This window comes from Schistocerca gregaria, chromosome 3 (assembly GCF_023897955.1).
Source record: "Schistocerca gregaria isolate iqSchGreg1 chromosome 3, iqSchGreg1.2, whole genome shotgun sequence".
In the NCBI taxonomy this organism is placed as follows: Eukaryota; Metazoa; Arthropoda; class Insecta; order Orthoptera; family Acrididae; genus Schistocerca; species Schistocerca gregaria.
Genome location: NC_064922.1, coordinates 860,253,452 through 860,269,531, shown reverse-complemented (window position 1 = coordinate 860,269,531; position 16,080 = coordinate 860,253,452). Strand labels below are relative to the sequence as shown.

The following is a 16,080-nucleotide window of genomic DNA, read 5'->3' as shown; positions in this document are numbered from 1 at the left end:
ATTGTCAATAGCAATTCCATTGCTGTCATGCAGAGAAGGCACTGATTGTGTCTTGTCGCTAGCATACTTTACATACAACCAGAATCTCTTTGGATTTTCTGCCAGATTTTGCAGCAAAGTTTTGATATGGAAACTATTATATGCATCTTACATTGAAGTCCACACTAAATCATGAGCTTCTGTAAAAGATCACCAATCATGGAGATTTTGCATTCATTTAAATTCGGCATGCTTTTTTCATTGTTTCTGCAACAATGTTCTGAGCCATTTTGTGTACCAAGGAGGATCAGCTACAACATTTGTTAATTTATTTGATATAAATCTCTCCATTGCTAACAATAGTATTTCTTTGAATTCTGGCCACACCTGGTCTATACTTACACCGTTCATTTGGAAGGAGTGGAGACTGTCTCTCAGGAAGGTGTCAAGAAAATTATTACCTGCTTTTTTAAATAGGTATATTTTTTGTTTATTTTTGGAGGATTACAATATTCAATCTGGCTGTGACAACCTTGTGTCCACTAATACCTGCAACCATTTTGATGCTCATTGTTACAGACACCAGAAAGCATATGGAGCAGTGCACATCCCTGGTTTAGTTCGAAGTTCTAAGCCATCAGGAAGGTTTTTTTCAGTGTCCCTACATGTACTGTGAAAAGAAAGGAAAATATCAGCAAGGACAAAAACTTCACACTGAAAGCCAGGGATGCAGGTACAGAGAGAGATCAACTGCCTGTCTCAACAGGACATGCTCCTTTTTACGGGGACACACAATGTCCTGGCAAACTACAACATTCTGTGAACCAGTAACAGCCTGAACCTTCAAAAATCGCAATTTTTATATGATTAATAACAGAGAGGCAGGAATCAAACACGTGAATCACATGCTGCCAATCGATGACTATAACCCTCATGTCACGACAGGTGCCTCACAGCACACAGCAAGATTCGTTACGAGTACATTACATAAACTGATTTCCTTTATGCAACTACTAGTTTACATTTTAATCAGTTGTCAGAAATTATTTTTCCATTTCTTTGGCTTGCCACAACACATCTACATTTATATACATACTCTATAAGCCACAACATGTTGAATGGTGGAGGGTACCATGTACCATTGCTAGTCAATTACTTTCTTATTCCACTCACAAATGGAGTGAGGCAAAAATGACTGTCTATATGTCTCTGTTGTTGTTGTTGTTGTCTTCAGTCCTGAGACTGGTTTGATGCAGCTCTCCATGCTACTCTATCCTGTGCAAGCTGCTTCATCTCCCAGAATCTACTGCAACCTACATCCTTCTGAATCTGCTTAGTGTACTCATCTCTCGGTCTCCCTCTACGATTTTTACCCTCCACGCTGCCCTCCAATGCTAAATTTGTGATCCCTTGATGCCTCAACACATGTCCTACCAACCGATCCCTTCTTCTAGTCAAGTTGTGCCACAAACTTCTCTTCTCCCCAATCCTATTCAATACCTCCTCATTAGTTACGTGATCTATCCACCTTATCTTCAGTATTCTTCTGTAGCACCACATTTCGAAAGCTTCTATTCTCTTCTTGTCCAAACTAGTTATCGTCCATGTTTCACTTCCATACATGGCTACACTCCAAACAAATACTTTCAGAAACGACTTCCTGATACATAAATCTATATTCGATGTTAACAAATTTCTCTTCTTCAGAAACGCTTTCCTTGCCATTGCCAGTCTACATTTTATATCCTCTCTACTTTGACCATCATCAGTTATTTTACTTCCTAAATAGCAAAACTCCTTTACTACTTTAAGTGTCTCATTTCCTAATCTAATTCCCTCAGCATCACCCGATTTAATTTGACTACATTCCATTATCCTCGTTTTGCTTTTGTTAATGTTCATCTTATATCCTCCTTTCAAGACACTGTCCATTCCGTTCAACTGCTCTTCCAAGTCCTTTGCCATCTCTGACAGAATTACAATGTCATCGGCGAACCTCAAAGTTTTTATTTCTTCTCCATGAATTTTAATACCTACTCCAAATTTTTCTTTTGTTTCCTTTACTGCTTGCTCAATATACAGATTGAATAACATCGGGGAGAGGCTACAACCCTGTCTCACTCCTTTCCCAACCACTGCTTCCCTTTCATGCCCCTCGACTCTTATTACTGCCATCTGGTTTCTGTACAAATTATAAATAGCCTTTCGCTCCCTGTATTTTACCCCTGCCACCTTTAGAATTTGAAAAAGAGTATTCCAGTCAACATTGTCAAAAGCTTTCTCTAAGTCTACAAATGCTAGAAACGTAGGTTTGCCTTTTCTTAATCTTTCTTCTAAGATAAGTCGTAAGGTCAGTATTGCCTCACGTGTTCCAACATTTCGACAGAATCCAAACTGATCCTCCCCGAGGTCTGCATCTACCAGTTTTTCCATTCGTCTGTAAAGAATTCGCGTTAGTATTTTGCAGCCGTAGCTTATTAAACTGATAGTTCGGTAATTTTCACATCTGTCAGCACCTGCTTTCTTTGGGATTGGAATTATTATATTCTTCTTGAAGTCTGAGGGTATTTCGCCTGTCTCATACATCTTGCTCACCATCTGGTAGAGTTCTGTCATGACTGGCTCTCCCAAGGCCGTCAGTAGTTCTAATGGAATGTTGTCTACTCCGGGGGCCTTGTTTCGACTCAGGTCTTTCAGTGCTCTGTCAAACTCTTCACGCAGTATCGTATCTCCCATTTCATCTTCATCTACATCCTCTTCCAATTCCATAATATTGTCCTCAAGTATGTCGCCCTTGTATAGAACCTCTGTATACTGCTTCCACCTTTCTGCTTTATCTTCTTTGCTTAGAACTGGGTTTCCGTCCGAGCTCTTGATGTTCATACAAGTGGTTCTCCTATCTCCAAAGGGCTCTTTAATTTTCCTGTAGGCAGTATCTATCTTACCCCTAGTGAGATAAGCTTCTACATCCTTACATTTGTCCTCTAGCCATCCCTGCTTAGCCATTTTGCACTTCCTGTCGATCTCATTTTTGAGATGTCTGTATTCCTTTTTGGCTGCTTCATTTACTGCATTTTTATATTTTCTCCTTTCATCAATTAAATTCAATATTCCTTCTGTCACCCAAGGATTTCTACTAGCCCTCGTCTTTTTACCTACTTGATCCTCTGCTGCCTTCACTACTTCATCCCTCAAAGCTACCCATTCTTCTTCTACTGTATTTCTTTCCCCCATTCCTGTTAATTGTTCCCTTATGCTCCCCCTGAAACTCTGTACAACCTCTGGTTCTTTCAGTTTATCCAGGTCCCATCTCCTTAATTTCTCACATTTTTGCAGTTTCTTCAGTTTTAATCTACAGGTCATAACCAATAGATTGTGGTCAGAGTCCACATCTGCCCCTGGAAATGTCTTACAATTTAAAACCTGGTTCCTAAATCTCTGTCTTACCATTATATAATCTATCTGATACCTTTTAGTATCTCCAGGGTTCTTCCACGTATACAACCTTCTTTCATGAGTCTTAAACCAAGTGTTAGCTATGATTAAGTTGTGCTCTGTGCAAAATTCTACTAGGCAGCTTCCTCTTTCATTTCTTAGCCCCAATCCATATTCACCTACTATGTTTCCTTCTCTCCCTTTTCCTACACTCGAATTCCAGTCACCCATTACTATTAAATTTTCGTCTCCCTTCACTATCTGAATAATTTCTTTTATTTCATCGTACATTTCTTCAATTTCTTCATCATCTGCAGAGCTAGTTGGCATATAAACTTGTACTACTGTATTAGGTGTGGGCTTGGTATCTATCTTTGCCACAATAATGCATTCACTATGCTGTTTGTAGTAGCTTACCCGCATTCCTATTTTCCTATTCATTATTAAAGCTACTCCTGCATTACCCCTATTTGATTTTGTGTTTATAACCCTGTAGTCACCTGACCAGAAGTCTTGTTCCTCCTGCCACCGAACCTCACTAATTCCCACTATATCTAACTTTAACCTATCCATTTCCCTTTTTAAATTTTCTAACCTTCCTGCCCGATTAAGGGATCTGACATTCCACGCTCCGATCCGTAGAATGCCAGTTTTCTTTCTCCTGATAACGACATCCTCCTGAGTAGTCCCCGCCCGGAGATCCGAATGGGGGACTATTTTACCTCCGGAATATTTTACCCAAGAGGATGCCATCATCATTTAATCATACAGTAAAGCTGCATGTCTTCGGGAAAAATTACGCCTGTAGTTTCCCCTTGCTTTCAGCCGTTCGCAGTACCAGCACAGCAAGGCCGTTTTGGTTAATGTTGCAAGGCCAGATCAGTCAATCATCCAGACTGTTGCCCCTGCAACTACTGAAAAGGCTGCTGCCCCTCTTCAGGAACCACACGTTTGTCTGGCCTCTCAACAGATACCCCTTCGTTGTGGTTGCACCTACGGTACGGCCATCTGTATCGCTGAGGCACGCAAGCCTCCCCACCAACGGCAAGGTCCATGTAAGAGCCCTAATTTCTCTTATCTCAATTCTGAATTACAATATAGCCCAAATTCCCACAACTCTCGAGGCCTCAATCTCCGTAATTCCTGTCCTTTACAAACCTATCCCTTTTCCTGTTCCCACTCCGGCACTACGCAGCCTTCTTTTCCACTATCACGCTCAGTCTTTTTACTTCTCCCCTTTTCTGCCCCCCCCCCCCCCCCCTGCCCCGGTCTAACCTCCCTAGCTGCCCTTCTATCTGTCCACCTTGTACCTGTATGCTTCCACAAGAAGCACTTGACCAAACCTCACACCTCTGCATCCCAGCCTTCTCCTTACCCCCACTACTCAGACAGACTGCTTCTCCCATCACGCGCAGTTGCTTGCAGTCTGTCTTCGGTAGCCAGAAACAGTGGTTGTGCGTGTGAGTTGTGTTTGTGCTAATGCATGTGTGTATGCTGTCTAAGTCAAAAGAAGGCCTTTTGGCCAAAAGCTTACTTATTTAACAATCTTTCTGTTGAGCCTGTCTGGGACTCAATGTCTCCACTAGACGGTCAGTATCAATCTATCCTTTTCGTATCATTGTCAGATTGCTTATGTGTATAGAAAACAAGAACGGTCCTATCACACAACCCTGGATCACTCCTGATAATAGCTGTGTGTCTGATGGAGACTTGCCGCCCAGGACAACATACTGGGTCCTATTACTTAAAAAGTTTTCGAGTTGCTTACATATCTGGGAACCTACTCCATATGCTCGGAACTTTATTAAAAAACTGCAGTTGGCCACTGTGTCAAATGCTTTCTGGAAATATAAGAATATGGCATCTGCCTGTTGCCCTCCAACAATGGTTTGCAGGATATTATGTAAGAAAAGAGCAAGCCGAGTTTTGCACAACCAACACTTTCTAAACCCATGTTGATAAGTGGACACAAGCTCTTCTGTGTAATGGAAATTTATTATATTCAAACTAAGAATAAGATAAAGAATTCTGCAGCAAACCCATCATGTTAAGGGATGGCCCTGAAATTTTCTGGGTCCATTCTTTTACCCTTTTTAAGTTCAATAGTCTTCTGCACTTTTTTCCATTTGCTTGGGACACTGCACTGGACGAGACATTCACAATAAATGCAAGCCAAGTATGGATACAAACAGTGGTAATTCAAAACATTTATCACAAGAAACAAATACTGAAGCCCCCTTACCTGTGCCAGATCTCTGCGTCGTGTTTTCAGGCTGTTGGTACGGAGTGTAACAGGGCGCTTAACCTCACTCGCCTCCAGGAACTCTAGCAGCTCCGACAGTGGAAAAAGCTGCATTAAGTGTTCCATCAGAAACTCGTTATAGCTGTAGTACGTACACAAGTCCTTACGGAGAAGATCCACATAATCGCAACGAGACCTGTGAGGTAAGCAACATATAATCACAATGAAACAATTTCTTTAAGTGCTACAGTCTTTCAACAAGAACACTGTGTCAAACAAATAACTCTGCACAATCAAAAAAAGTGTGGTGTTTACTTCCTGTCCTATGCATTTTCTTGACTGTTTGACTGCTGTGACATTATCCGTCGCAGCTTCCAGTTAAATGTAATGTGGTCAGAGGTGTATTCTGCATCACAGTCATGTAATGAACACACCCTTCATAAGTAGTGGGCATAACATCGGGCACTGGGCATGGGAAGGGGCTCTGAGAGCAAGGCCGCTAGGGCAATATGTTTGGATAGTATCGTATGAGCCAATGTGGTGCAATAAATGTTTCCTCTACAAGTCGAACCTTTATTTAACCTATCATGAGAGATACACTATTATTTCAAAACATTTAACAGTTTTTAAAATAACAAGTGTACTAGAACTTTATTATGCATTAAAATCATTTAAAAGAAAATGAAAAATGTTAACACATGTATATATCTGCTCCTGGTCAAAAACATGATGTGAAGTTAATTCCTGACATAGCAAGACTAGTAATCTAAAGCTTTTAAGTAAAGTTAAAAAGAAATAATAATTTTTAATAGTCAAGATGGCAAATGAATAACATTAAATAATGACTAGTTTCGGTTGATTATACATCCACCTCCCAACCTGAAATAATAATATGTCTCACACACCAATGGGCAAAACATGTTTAATGTAGTCACCTTGTTCGCATATATTTTTGCACACATTTTTCTTAACTTCTGTATTGTGTTATGATGTTAGGTAGACATTATTTGATTAATTCCTTTATCCCCAGTTTACTTATTGTATTTTGTTACATATATTACATGTATATTTGTGGTGTCTGTTCTTTTGGACATGTCCAAAACAACAGACACCATTTTGATCCAGCAGCCATTATGAATTAATTGCATAAAAAGCATTTTAACCATCAGATGTTTATTTGTCCCATTAGTGATCTACCAAAACTGGTAGATCAATAATGGGACAAATAAACAGCTGATGGTTAAAATGCATTTTATAAAATACTTTACCGTTATTGAACCTCACCATATGGAAACACTATGAATTAACAAACAAAGGAATTACAGACATTTGCTGCAAGTGGGCACTGATTGATATCAACTCTTGCAGGAATTGGCAAAATGCTGTGAGTAATTAGGATAATGAACAAGGGGCACTACATTAGTAGTGTGTGGACAAGTTGAGAATTTGGGTCTGGCGGGAGGAGTGCTAGGGTAGACTGTCTAGTTGCAATGACCACTATGTTCGGATGGCTCAGCAGTCAGAGCATCTGCCGAGTAAGCAGAAGACCCGGGTCTGAATCCTAGTATGGCAGAAATTTTCAACTTTTCCCATTTATTTCAATCAATGCCTGCTTGTAGTCAATGTCTGTAACTCATCTGTGTCTAGATTACATGTTCTTATTTATCGTAATAATGTGTACTAATGTGCCACCTACCAGCATGTTACCTTTTCCTCACGGGCCTGTGCGAGCATGAATAGCCATTTAGACTACTTACAATTCTGATTGGGCCACTGGCATTTATTTACACAATATAGTGTGGTTGACAAGTTACTAGTGTAATAATACTGTGTATCAAAATGCAGACTGTTAAGATGAGTTTCAACTATGCATAATATGGCTTGGTTTTACTGCTGTATTGTTTTTATTTTATTTTGTATGACATTTCTCTTTATTTTTTAGGTCTCAAATATCTAATATTTTATCTTAGCGGATTATGCTGTTATTTTATTGACATCCATCCCCCACATGGGTGTCCATTACAATGCAGATGTCTCTTGGCCTCATTTTATGAGCAAATACTACACATGGTTTTATAATCAGTATGTAATTGACCTTTTGCTTGTCTTATTACAGTTTGTTGTAATCCCTTCTGGTACTCTACTACACGAGTACAATTTTCGATGTAAATAAAATAGAAAGAAACTTCCACATGGGAAAAATATATTAAAAACAAAGATTCCAAGACTTACCAAGCGGGAAAGCGCCAGTAGACAGGCACAATAAATAAAACACACAAACACACACACAGAATTTCTAGCTTTCGCAACCAATCGTTGCTTCTTCAGGAAAGACAGAAGGAGAGGGAAAGACAAAAGGATGTGGGTTTTAAGGGAGAGGGTAAGGAGTCATTCCAATACTGGGAGCGGAAAGACTTACCTTAGGGGGAAAAAAGGATAGGTATATACTCGCGCGCGCGCTCACACACACACACACACACACACACACACACACACACACACACACACACACACACACACACACACACACACATCCATCCATCCATCCATATACAGACACAAGCAGACATATTTAAAGGCAAAGAGTAAGTGATACTCTTTGCCTTTAAATATGTCTGCTTGTGTCTGTGTATGTATGTATGTATGGATGGGTGTGTGTGTGTGTGTGCGTGTGTGTGTGTGTGTGTGTGTGTGTGTGTGTGTGTGTGTGTGTGTGTGTGTGTGTGTGTGTGTGTGCGCGCGTGTGTGTGCGCGCGTGTGTGTGCGCGCGTGTGTGTGCGCGCGTGTGTGTGCGCGCGTGTGCGTGCGCGCGTGCGCGTGTGCGTGTGCGCGTGTGCGTGTGCGTGCACGCGAGTATATACCTATCCTTTTTTCCCCCTAAGGTAAGTCTTTCAGCTCCCGGGATTGGAATGACTCCTTACCCTCTCCCTTAAAACCCCCATCCTTTCATCTTTCCTTTTCCTTCCCTCTTTCCTGACAAAGCAGCTGCCGGTTGCGAAAGCTCGAAATTCTGTGTGTGTGTTTTATTCATTGTGCCTATCTACCGGCACTTTCCCGCTTGGCAAGTCTTGGAATCTTTGTTTTTAATATATTTTTCCCATGTGGAAGTTTCTTTCTATTTTATTTACGTCATAATGTAATGTAAGTCATACACAAGACAATGAAATGGCTGAATATTAATTCCTGAAACAAGACCATAAGTTATTTTTTTAAGAATATTTGGGAAAGGAAAAGCCATGACAGGGGGAAAAAAGATTCGGGTTAGAAAACTTGAAAACTTTACCCTATAGTGAGTAAGTGGATTTGTCTGAAAGCTAGAAAGGTTCTCAGTTATTAGTGTGCTGATTCCATGTGAAAATCTCTGCAGTTGCTGTTCAGAACTTATCAAGTCCACTACCAGTTTCAACCTTTATATTAGGCCATTTTTAAGTGGTCTCATAAGAGCTTATTGTGCATTCTTTATTCTGATTTTATGTGAAGAAACAGTGAGAGTAACAGTTTGTGTAAATTTCTGCACAGTGAGGGAGGCATAATACTTTTTCAGAACCACTTGAACATGGTCTAATGTACAGGCTGAAACTGATAAGTGTACCGTATTTACTCGAATCTAAGTCACACCTGAAAAATGAGACTCAAAATAAAGGGAAAAAAAAATTCCCGAATCTAAGCCGCACCTGAAATTTGAGACTCGAAATGCAAGGAGAGAGAAAAGTTTTAGGCCGCACCTCCAAATCGAAACAAAGTTGGTCCATTGTAATATGAGAGACAATTTAGGTTGAATGAATAATGATGATACAGCTACAGCAGTTTGGTTCGAGCCGTAAGCTTAGCAGTTCAGCTTTACCACGTAGCCATTGCTATGCGTCAGGCGCTCCGTCCGTATTTACATGGGTACCCTTCCTTTTTCACGTGCTTCGTCTGGTTTGAGTCGATTGCTTATTTTGCTTTGATCTGACAAGTGCCGCTTTCTTTGCTATAGGTGTTTGCGTCACTCTTAAGCTGAAGATGCATTACTGCACTGTGTCATGCATTGTTTGTCGCATTCTGTTAGTGTGTGTTTATGGCCTGTCGCGGATAGTAGCATCGCTTGCTTTTGTGCACGCTACCGCCACGTACTATTAAAAAAAGAGAGAGAGAGAGAGAGAGAGAGAGAGAGAGAGAGAGAGAGAGAGAGAGAGAGGAATCGTCTCATTAGCGAAACAAACAATGGCAAGAGACTGCTATTTTGTTGCTACTTACACTGCTACTTTCATTCATAATGATCAACAAGAACCAAATAATAGACTGTGTATGATAGAACATGTTCTGAACGAGGTTTAAGCGAAAATTTTTCTCCGTTTGAAAATCTTTGCGGCCCCTTCTTTATTACATCAAATTCTGCACAGAAATTAGTCATCTTAGATTTAAAAATCTAGTCAGTTGCCATGCTTCATTTCTGACTGTACCACTATTAGGCATAAGAATAATACGAATATAAACATCACATGATACGTATATTCTTCCACGTTTGCTGTTGTCTCACTCTAGTTTCGTAGTTTATTAGGCAGACAGGATTTAAATGAGATAGCAACAAACATGAATGAATACATGGCAAAATGTTTATATTCGTATTATTCTTATGGTGAAGAGAATACAGTATGTGATTCAAATTTCATCAGGTTGCTATTAGCAACCATCTCTTCTCACAGGTAGGAAAAAATTCAGAACGTATAGTTGGCCATATTGACAAACATCCCAGTCTTGCCAGTCGGATTTTCGTAGTACACTGAAATTCTGCTACATTCGAAGATGAACAATACGGAATTTGTATTTACTTCGTTGGATAATGTATGAAAATGCAGTGGTCAAAACACGGTTCGGAGAAAAAAAGCTTGTCTTTCACCTTTTTTTTAAAAAAAAAAATATTTATCTTTGTGCCTACAAAGCATGCCTGTGTAGCACTACATATATCCAACGGCAGAAGTTAGTTGTGGCGGCACATACCAACGTTTTTCAGAACTTCCGCTTGCTTTGCACTCGATTATAAGCTGCAGGCGAATTTTTGGACTACGAAAACCGGAAAGAAAGTGCGGCTTAGATTCGAGTAAATACGGTATGAATAAAGTTCTCTACAGAAACTGGAGCACTTTCCATTAATTAATTAATTAATATATCTAAGTCTTTTTACGTGTCTTTCAATTGCTCAACATTTATACTATTCAGTGTATTGCTGCCTGTACACCTTAAATCATCTAAGAAAATTTAACTTTTTCCAAAAAGAAATGCCTTACAAAACTGTTGTTCAACTGATTCTTAAGTGCTGCCTGTCACTCTGTTACCATTATCAGGTAGGATTAATAGGAGAAATAGATGAGATTCAAAGAAGAATGGTGTATTTCACCAAAGTTTACTTAATTATCACAATCTTATATTAGTCCAGGAAAGAAATGACATTGAACTTAGTTTGCTCACAACTCTTTAAAGGTTGAAATATACTCATATTATGAAACAAAGTCGTAAACAATTTTATTCCAATATTTATTTAGCACTAAATTATATTACATACAATATTTTTAGTTCTTCCTCTACCTGCACAACTAAATTACATAACATGTCATGTTTTTAATTGTTCCTCTACATGCACAAATAAATAAATTCAATGAAATTTGTATACAGTGCAAAAAGGATTTTACACAAACAAAATTTGTGTGTGTGTGTGTGTTTTCATCTGTCAAATAAAGGAGGCAGATGGCCAAAACAAATACCACACTGGAGCCCAATTTACCAAAAAAGACTAAGGGGACGACCCAAATGGGACACAGACTACGAAAGGCAGTTGGACTCAACTGGCAACACAATACTCAAGATCGGCAGAAATGAAAGAACCTGCTGGGATCCTTCTTTGTATGTTGCCTGACAACTCAGAGAGACCACATTACCAAGTGACTGGATTGGCTGATGATATATGTGTTTCAGGTGATGATACAAGATAGGCATTTCCCTTAATAAAATGGTTTACTGTTAAAATTTCAAGTTTGTACGTTTCAAGAGGAGTCGAGAAACTCCATACGCACACACCTTACAAAATGACCACAACAAGAAAGTCAGAGATCATACGAAGGCTTCACCAAAAGTCATTCTTCCCACCCACAATTCACAAATATTAACAGGGAGGGAGAGAACTGGTAGTGATACAGGAAAAATATCCAGTTAGATAAACTCACCTTCCTTCTTCACGAAGCTTATTAAAATCTGAAAGCACCAGCACTATGTCTTTTATACGCTGCTGAACTTCAGGAAGGCCCTGGGGCTCGTTTAATTCAGCTTCTGATGGGAAGGTAAAAACATCTTGACTGGCAATGTTCATCTTCATTTCCTCTTCTGCCAGCTTTCTGAGTAATAGAAAGATAATCATTAATAAAATTCAAGTACACCCACCAATAATAACAAATCTACTGACAGTGTTTTGAAAGTGGCAGTTGCTGCTTCATGCCAATGTAGTATAGATACATCACAAAAATAAAGAAAATCAACTCACGCTGAAGGACTATAGGAATTTAAAATTTCTAAAATAAGAAATTACAGCATGTGAAATTTTGCTAAGTAGAGGTTCTCATGTATCAACTTTCTTAAATGCACAATGTAGACTTGATAACACTATAACACTACAAATAAGACTGTACACAGTATACCTGTGCGACCAATTCTCGATTGCTGCTTCAGAGTTTGAGATCTCCACAACATTGGTTTAAAGGATGACAGCAAAGTAACTCAAAAGCACACTGCTATATTTGTTGCTAATTGGCTTGATCACTACAAGAGTGTCACAAATTCTCCATGAGCTTAGATAGGAATAGTTGGGGGGAAAAAACTGTTTTGCAAAACACTACTGGTTCTGAGAAAACCAGTAATTGTGTCAGACAGCAGAAACAATCTGCAAGCCCCTATCACTCATCTCACGTAAGGCACATAGGAACAAAATTAGACAGATTAGGGCTCTTAGAGGGGGCATGAAGGCAAACCATTTTCCCCCTCTCATTCCATGCGAAAGGGTAACGAGAAAGGAAATTACCAGCAATTGTAGAAAATACCCACCACCGTGCATTTTACAGTCACTCGCTGTGTATGTACATAGAAGTATATGAAAGAGAACTTTGACAGCAGCCAAGTAAATTCATTTCTGATGGCTACTAAGCAGAAAATTTCTGCCAAATGATATGGGCAAACCACAAGTAAACTGCTTGGGGAACTATGTTAATGAGGTGTGGAAGTGCATCTGCTAACCACAGTGTCATATCTTTAAACTAATTTCAGGAAAATCGGAGTGTATTGATCCTAGAACACTACCCACAGAAAGAAAATTTCACATGGAGGAGATGTTAACAAATAACTGCATTTTGTCTACACACAGAATTTGATCATGTCACTGGACCAGTGAGTGACATGGAACACAATCCCTGAATAATATTCTCAAATCACCAGATATTGTAACCAATTAAAATAATTCTTGGAGCAAGAAATAAATAAGGGATCTTCTGTCACATAGAGTTCACACAATATAAATTTCACCAACATCACACATAGACTCTCTTCGCGAAATGATGCAGCATCCATTAAGTGCACTTTTTGAAAAATGAGAAGTATTAGTTGTTTCAGCAATCAACCTTACGGTCAGTTTGAGACAGTTCTCCATTTATTTCACTTGCCAGGTACCCTCTCCATTTTAGCACAGCTACACACAATACATTTAGGAAATATCTTGTGTTGTCTCGAATTTTTGTTAGATGCAACTTTGGTCTAACAGTTTTTTCTTAATGCGTGTGTCTGACATTACTGAACTCACTCAAAATATTATCGTAAAGGTACATACTTTTATCGCGCAATAAATATAACACGTGTTTGAATATTCTTTTAATATTATGTAAGATGGTCTTTTTTTCTTTGTTAAAGTTAGTTTGTTTGATCAAATGGGACTATGGAAGTTGCCATAGGAAAGCGAATATTGGGATACTGTACTGTACTGTAGCCTGCCCCATTTTTATTTCTGTATGTGAAGGCTGGTCTCATGAACTATAGTACAGATCTACATACCCAGGGCGGACTGGTGCGACCACTCTGTCGACAAACAAACAGCCACAGAAGTGCAATGCCTTTCATGCACGGCTAGAATTGTTGCCAGGTTGCGGTTGGGCAGTCTGTTCTTGTGTTTAGGTGTTGCAGTACACTAGCAAGTGCCATGTGACACGTGGTTCTTAAATCTTGAAAGCGATGAAATTTAGCTACCTAAAACAATTATCAGATTTTTAATCATAACTCTAAGCAGTGCCCCAAAAAAGCAAAATTATCACTAGAGCATACAAGTTGTCTGGTTGTAGACACATAGTGCTACTCATGTGAAGATGAGGTGGGTTGCTAGTGATTGTATAAGTAGCAGTACTCTTTGTCTAGGACTTCATTTCTATTCTGGCTGTATGTGGTGTCAATGTACTTTCAGTGCTAAGTTTTGTACTTCATTGACTACAATGATCTGGATTTGGACTGTCTTGAGATTACAACATGACACTACATCACATATACTGAAACTCCACGAAAACAGACATCAAAAACATGTGAGTTGCAAGGAATCATGGTGCCCATTATTTAAAAATCTGGAGCTTTTAACAGTCATCTCACGGCACATCTAGGAGGCAATAACCTTTTATATGATGAATATGAATTATTTATGGAAAATCCTTTATGCCCTTTATATAATATAGCAAAAAAGATTATTTTCTGCTCCCTGTTCATTGATTAAAACTGTATGCTCAGACTCCCCAGTATATGGGAATGCAAATCTTCAACAAGCTAGAAGATAAGAACATTCTGAACACAAAGCAAAGTCTACCAAAAATGAAGGTACATGGTACTGTGATACAGAAATGTTATTACTCCGTGGTAGACTTCATGAAGGACAAACTGATCATTTAAGCAGGACGTCACTGATTGTTATACTTCGTATGTAAATTTAACTGTTCATTCTCAGGGCAACAATTACTAACTTTAGAATATTGCTCCCTCTCATTAGCTATAATTTTATTTTAGTAAATTAGATTACTAATTTGTGACATATCTCCAACATCATCCACTCTTTATTACTGTAAGTCGTGAAAAGAACCCACCCTGACAGTCGAACAAATTAAAATGCCCACTTCCAGGACACAGGGAGGCACATCAGCCCCAGACTGAATGAACCTCACAAATCAACAGGGGGAGGGGGTGGAGCAGTGTACCAGGCAACCTGCATGTGGTTTTCCCACATCCCACTAGGTGAATATCAGGCTGGTTCCCATGTCCCGCTTCAGATACATGATGCACAAACACTTCAAAATATGTCACATTTGACCACTTTGATTACACTAGATACAGATGGAACGAGTACAAGGATTTTTTCTGCACATAGGAACTATCAGTGGCTTTAAAATGTTTTTGAGCATGGGCATGGTGACACCATCATAATGGTAGCCTATACACAGGTATAGATGGTTCACCATGAAACTGGAGAAGTACCATACCAATCCTGGCATGGAAACAGCTGGATTAAGGTTACAACCAGGAAGGAAAGATATTCTAAGAAGAATAAATCCCTATTCACAATTCTTTAAAGCGAAATGCTATTTGGAAAAAAAAAAGTATTTTTGAAACACAACAGCATTTCTGAGCATTAAATAATGTTGTATATGGTTGGGAAGAGAGCAGGCAAGATGGAACTCAGTCACCTGAGTGTTACATTGAACTAGAATTGAAAAGAGACTACATGATCAAAGCAAACTGACACTACAACGTGTGACTGAAGTGCTGAGGCGAGTGAATGAATATGGACAAGCAGCCAACCTAACAGACATGGCAGGGGCAGCTAAAACGACAGTAGAAATTATGTGTACAACAACAAAACATACTGCTCTTCCTCTTGCTGTTTCTTCAACTTCTTGGCAGCCTTTTCAACAGGTAAAAGATCATCCTCACTCTCTTCCTCTCCTTCACCCTCTTCATTGCTTTCATCCTCTGCTGCAGCAGAGTCGTCATCCTCAGATTCTGGTACATCACTTCCAGCACCGTAATCATCATCTGTCTCCGTGTACTCATCATCGTCACTGCCACTAACTCCGTCGATATCATTTAAGCTTTCCACCTGAAACAAGAAACCACAAACTGTCTAGAGAAAATTGCAGGGCAACTGTAATACTACGATTTGTAAATTAAGAAAAACCATCACCACTTTACACAAAATGCAAGAACGTTAGTTAAATATAAACATGTAACTTGTCTCTCAAATTGATAGGAATTTATCTAACCTAACATTAATAATTTCACGTATTTACAAACTTTGTACCTTTGGATGCAGCAGGAAACTCCACATAACATCTTTGTACAAAAGCTTTTATTTTTGATTAGTCAACACACGACAT

At 39.2% G+C, this 16,080-nt stretch overlaps 1 protein-coding gene across 1 annotated transcript in view; it reads right to left on the bottom strand.

Annotated features, from left to right (window-relative positions):
* LOC126354863 (uncharacterized) overlaps positions 1-16,080 on the bottom strand; it is a 123,133-nt gene that overhangs the window by 61,698 nt on the left and 45,355 nt on the right. Inside the window, exons 4-6 of the mRNA XM_050004852.1 lie at positions 15,571-15,803; positions 11,860-12,027; positions 5,657-5,852 (exon numbers count right to left, since the gene is read on the bottom strand). Coding sequence (XP_049860809.1) covers positions 5,657-5,852; positions 11,860-12,027; positions 15,571-15,803 — 597 coding nt within the window. The remainder of the gene's footprint in view (positions 1-5,656; positions 5,853-11,859; positions 12,028-15,570; positions 15,804-16,080) is intronic.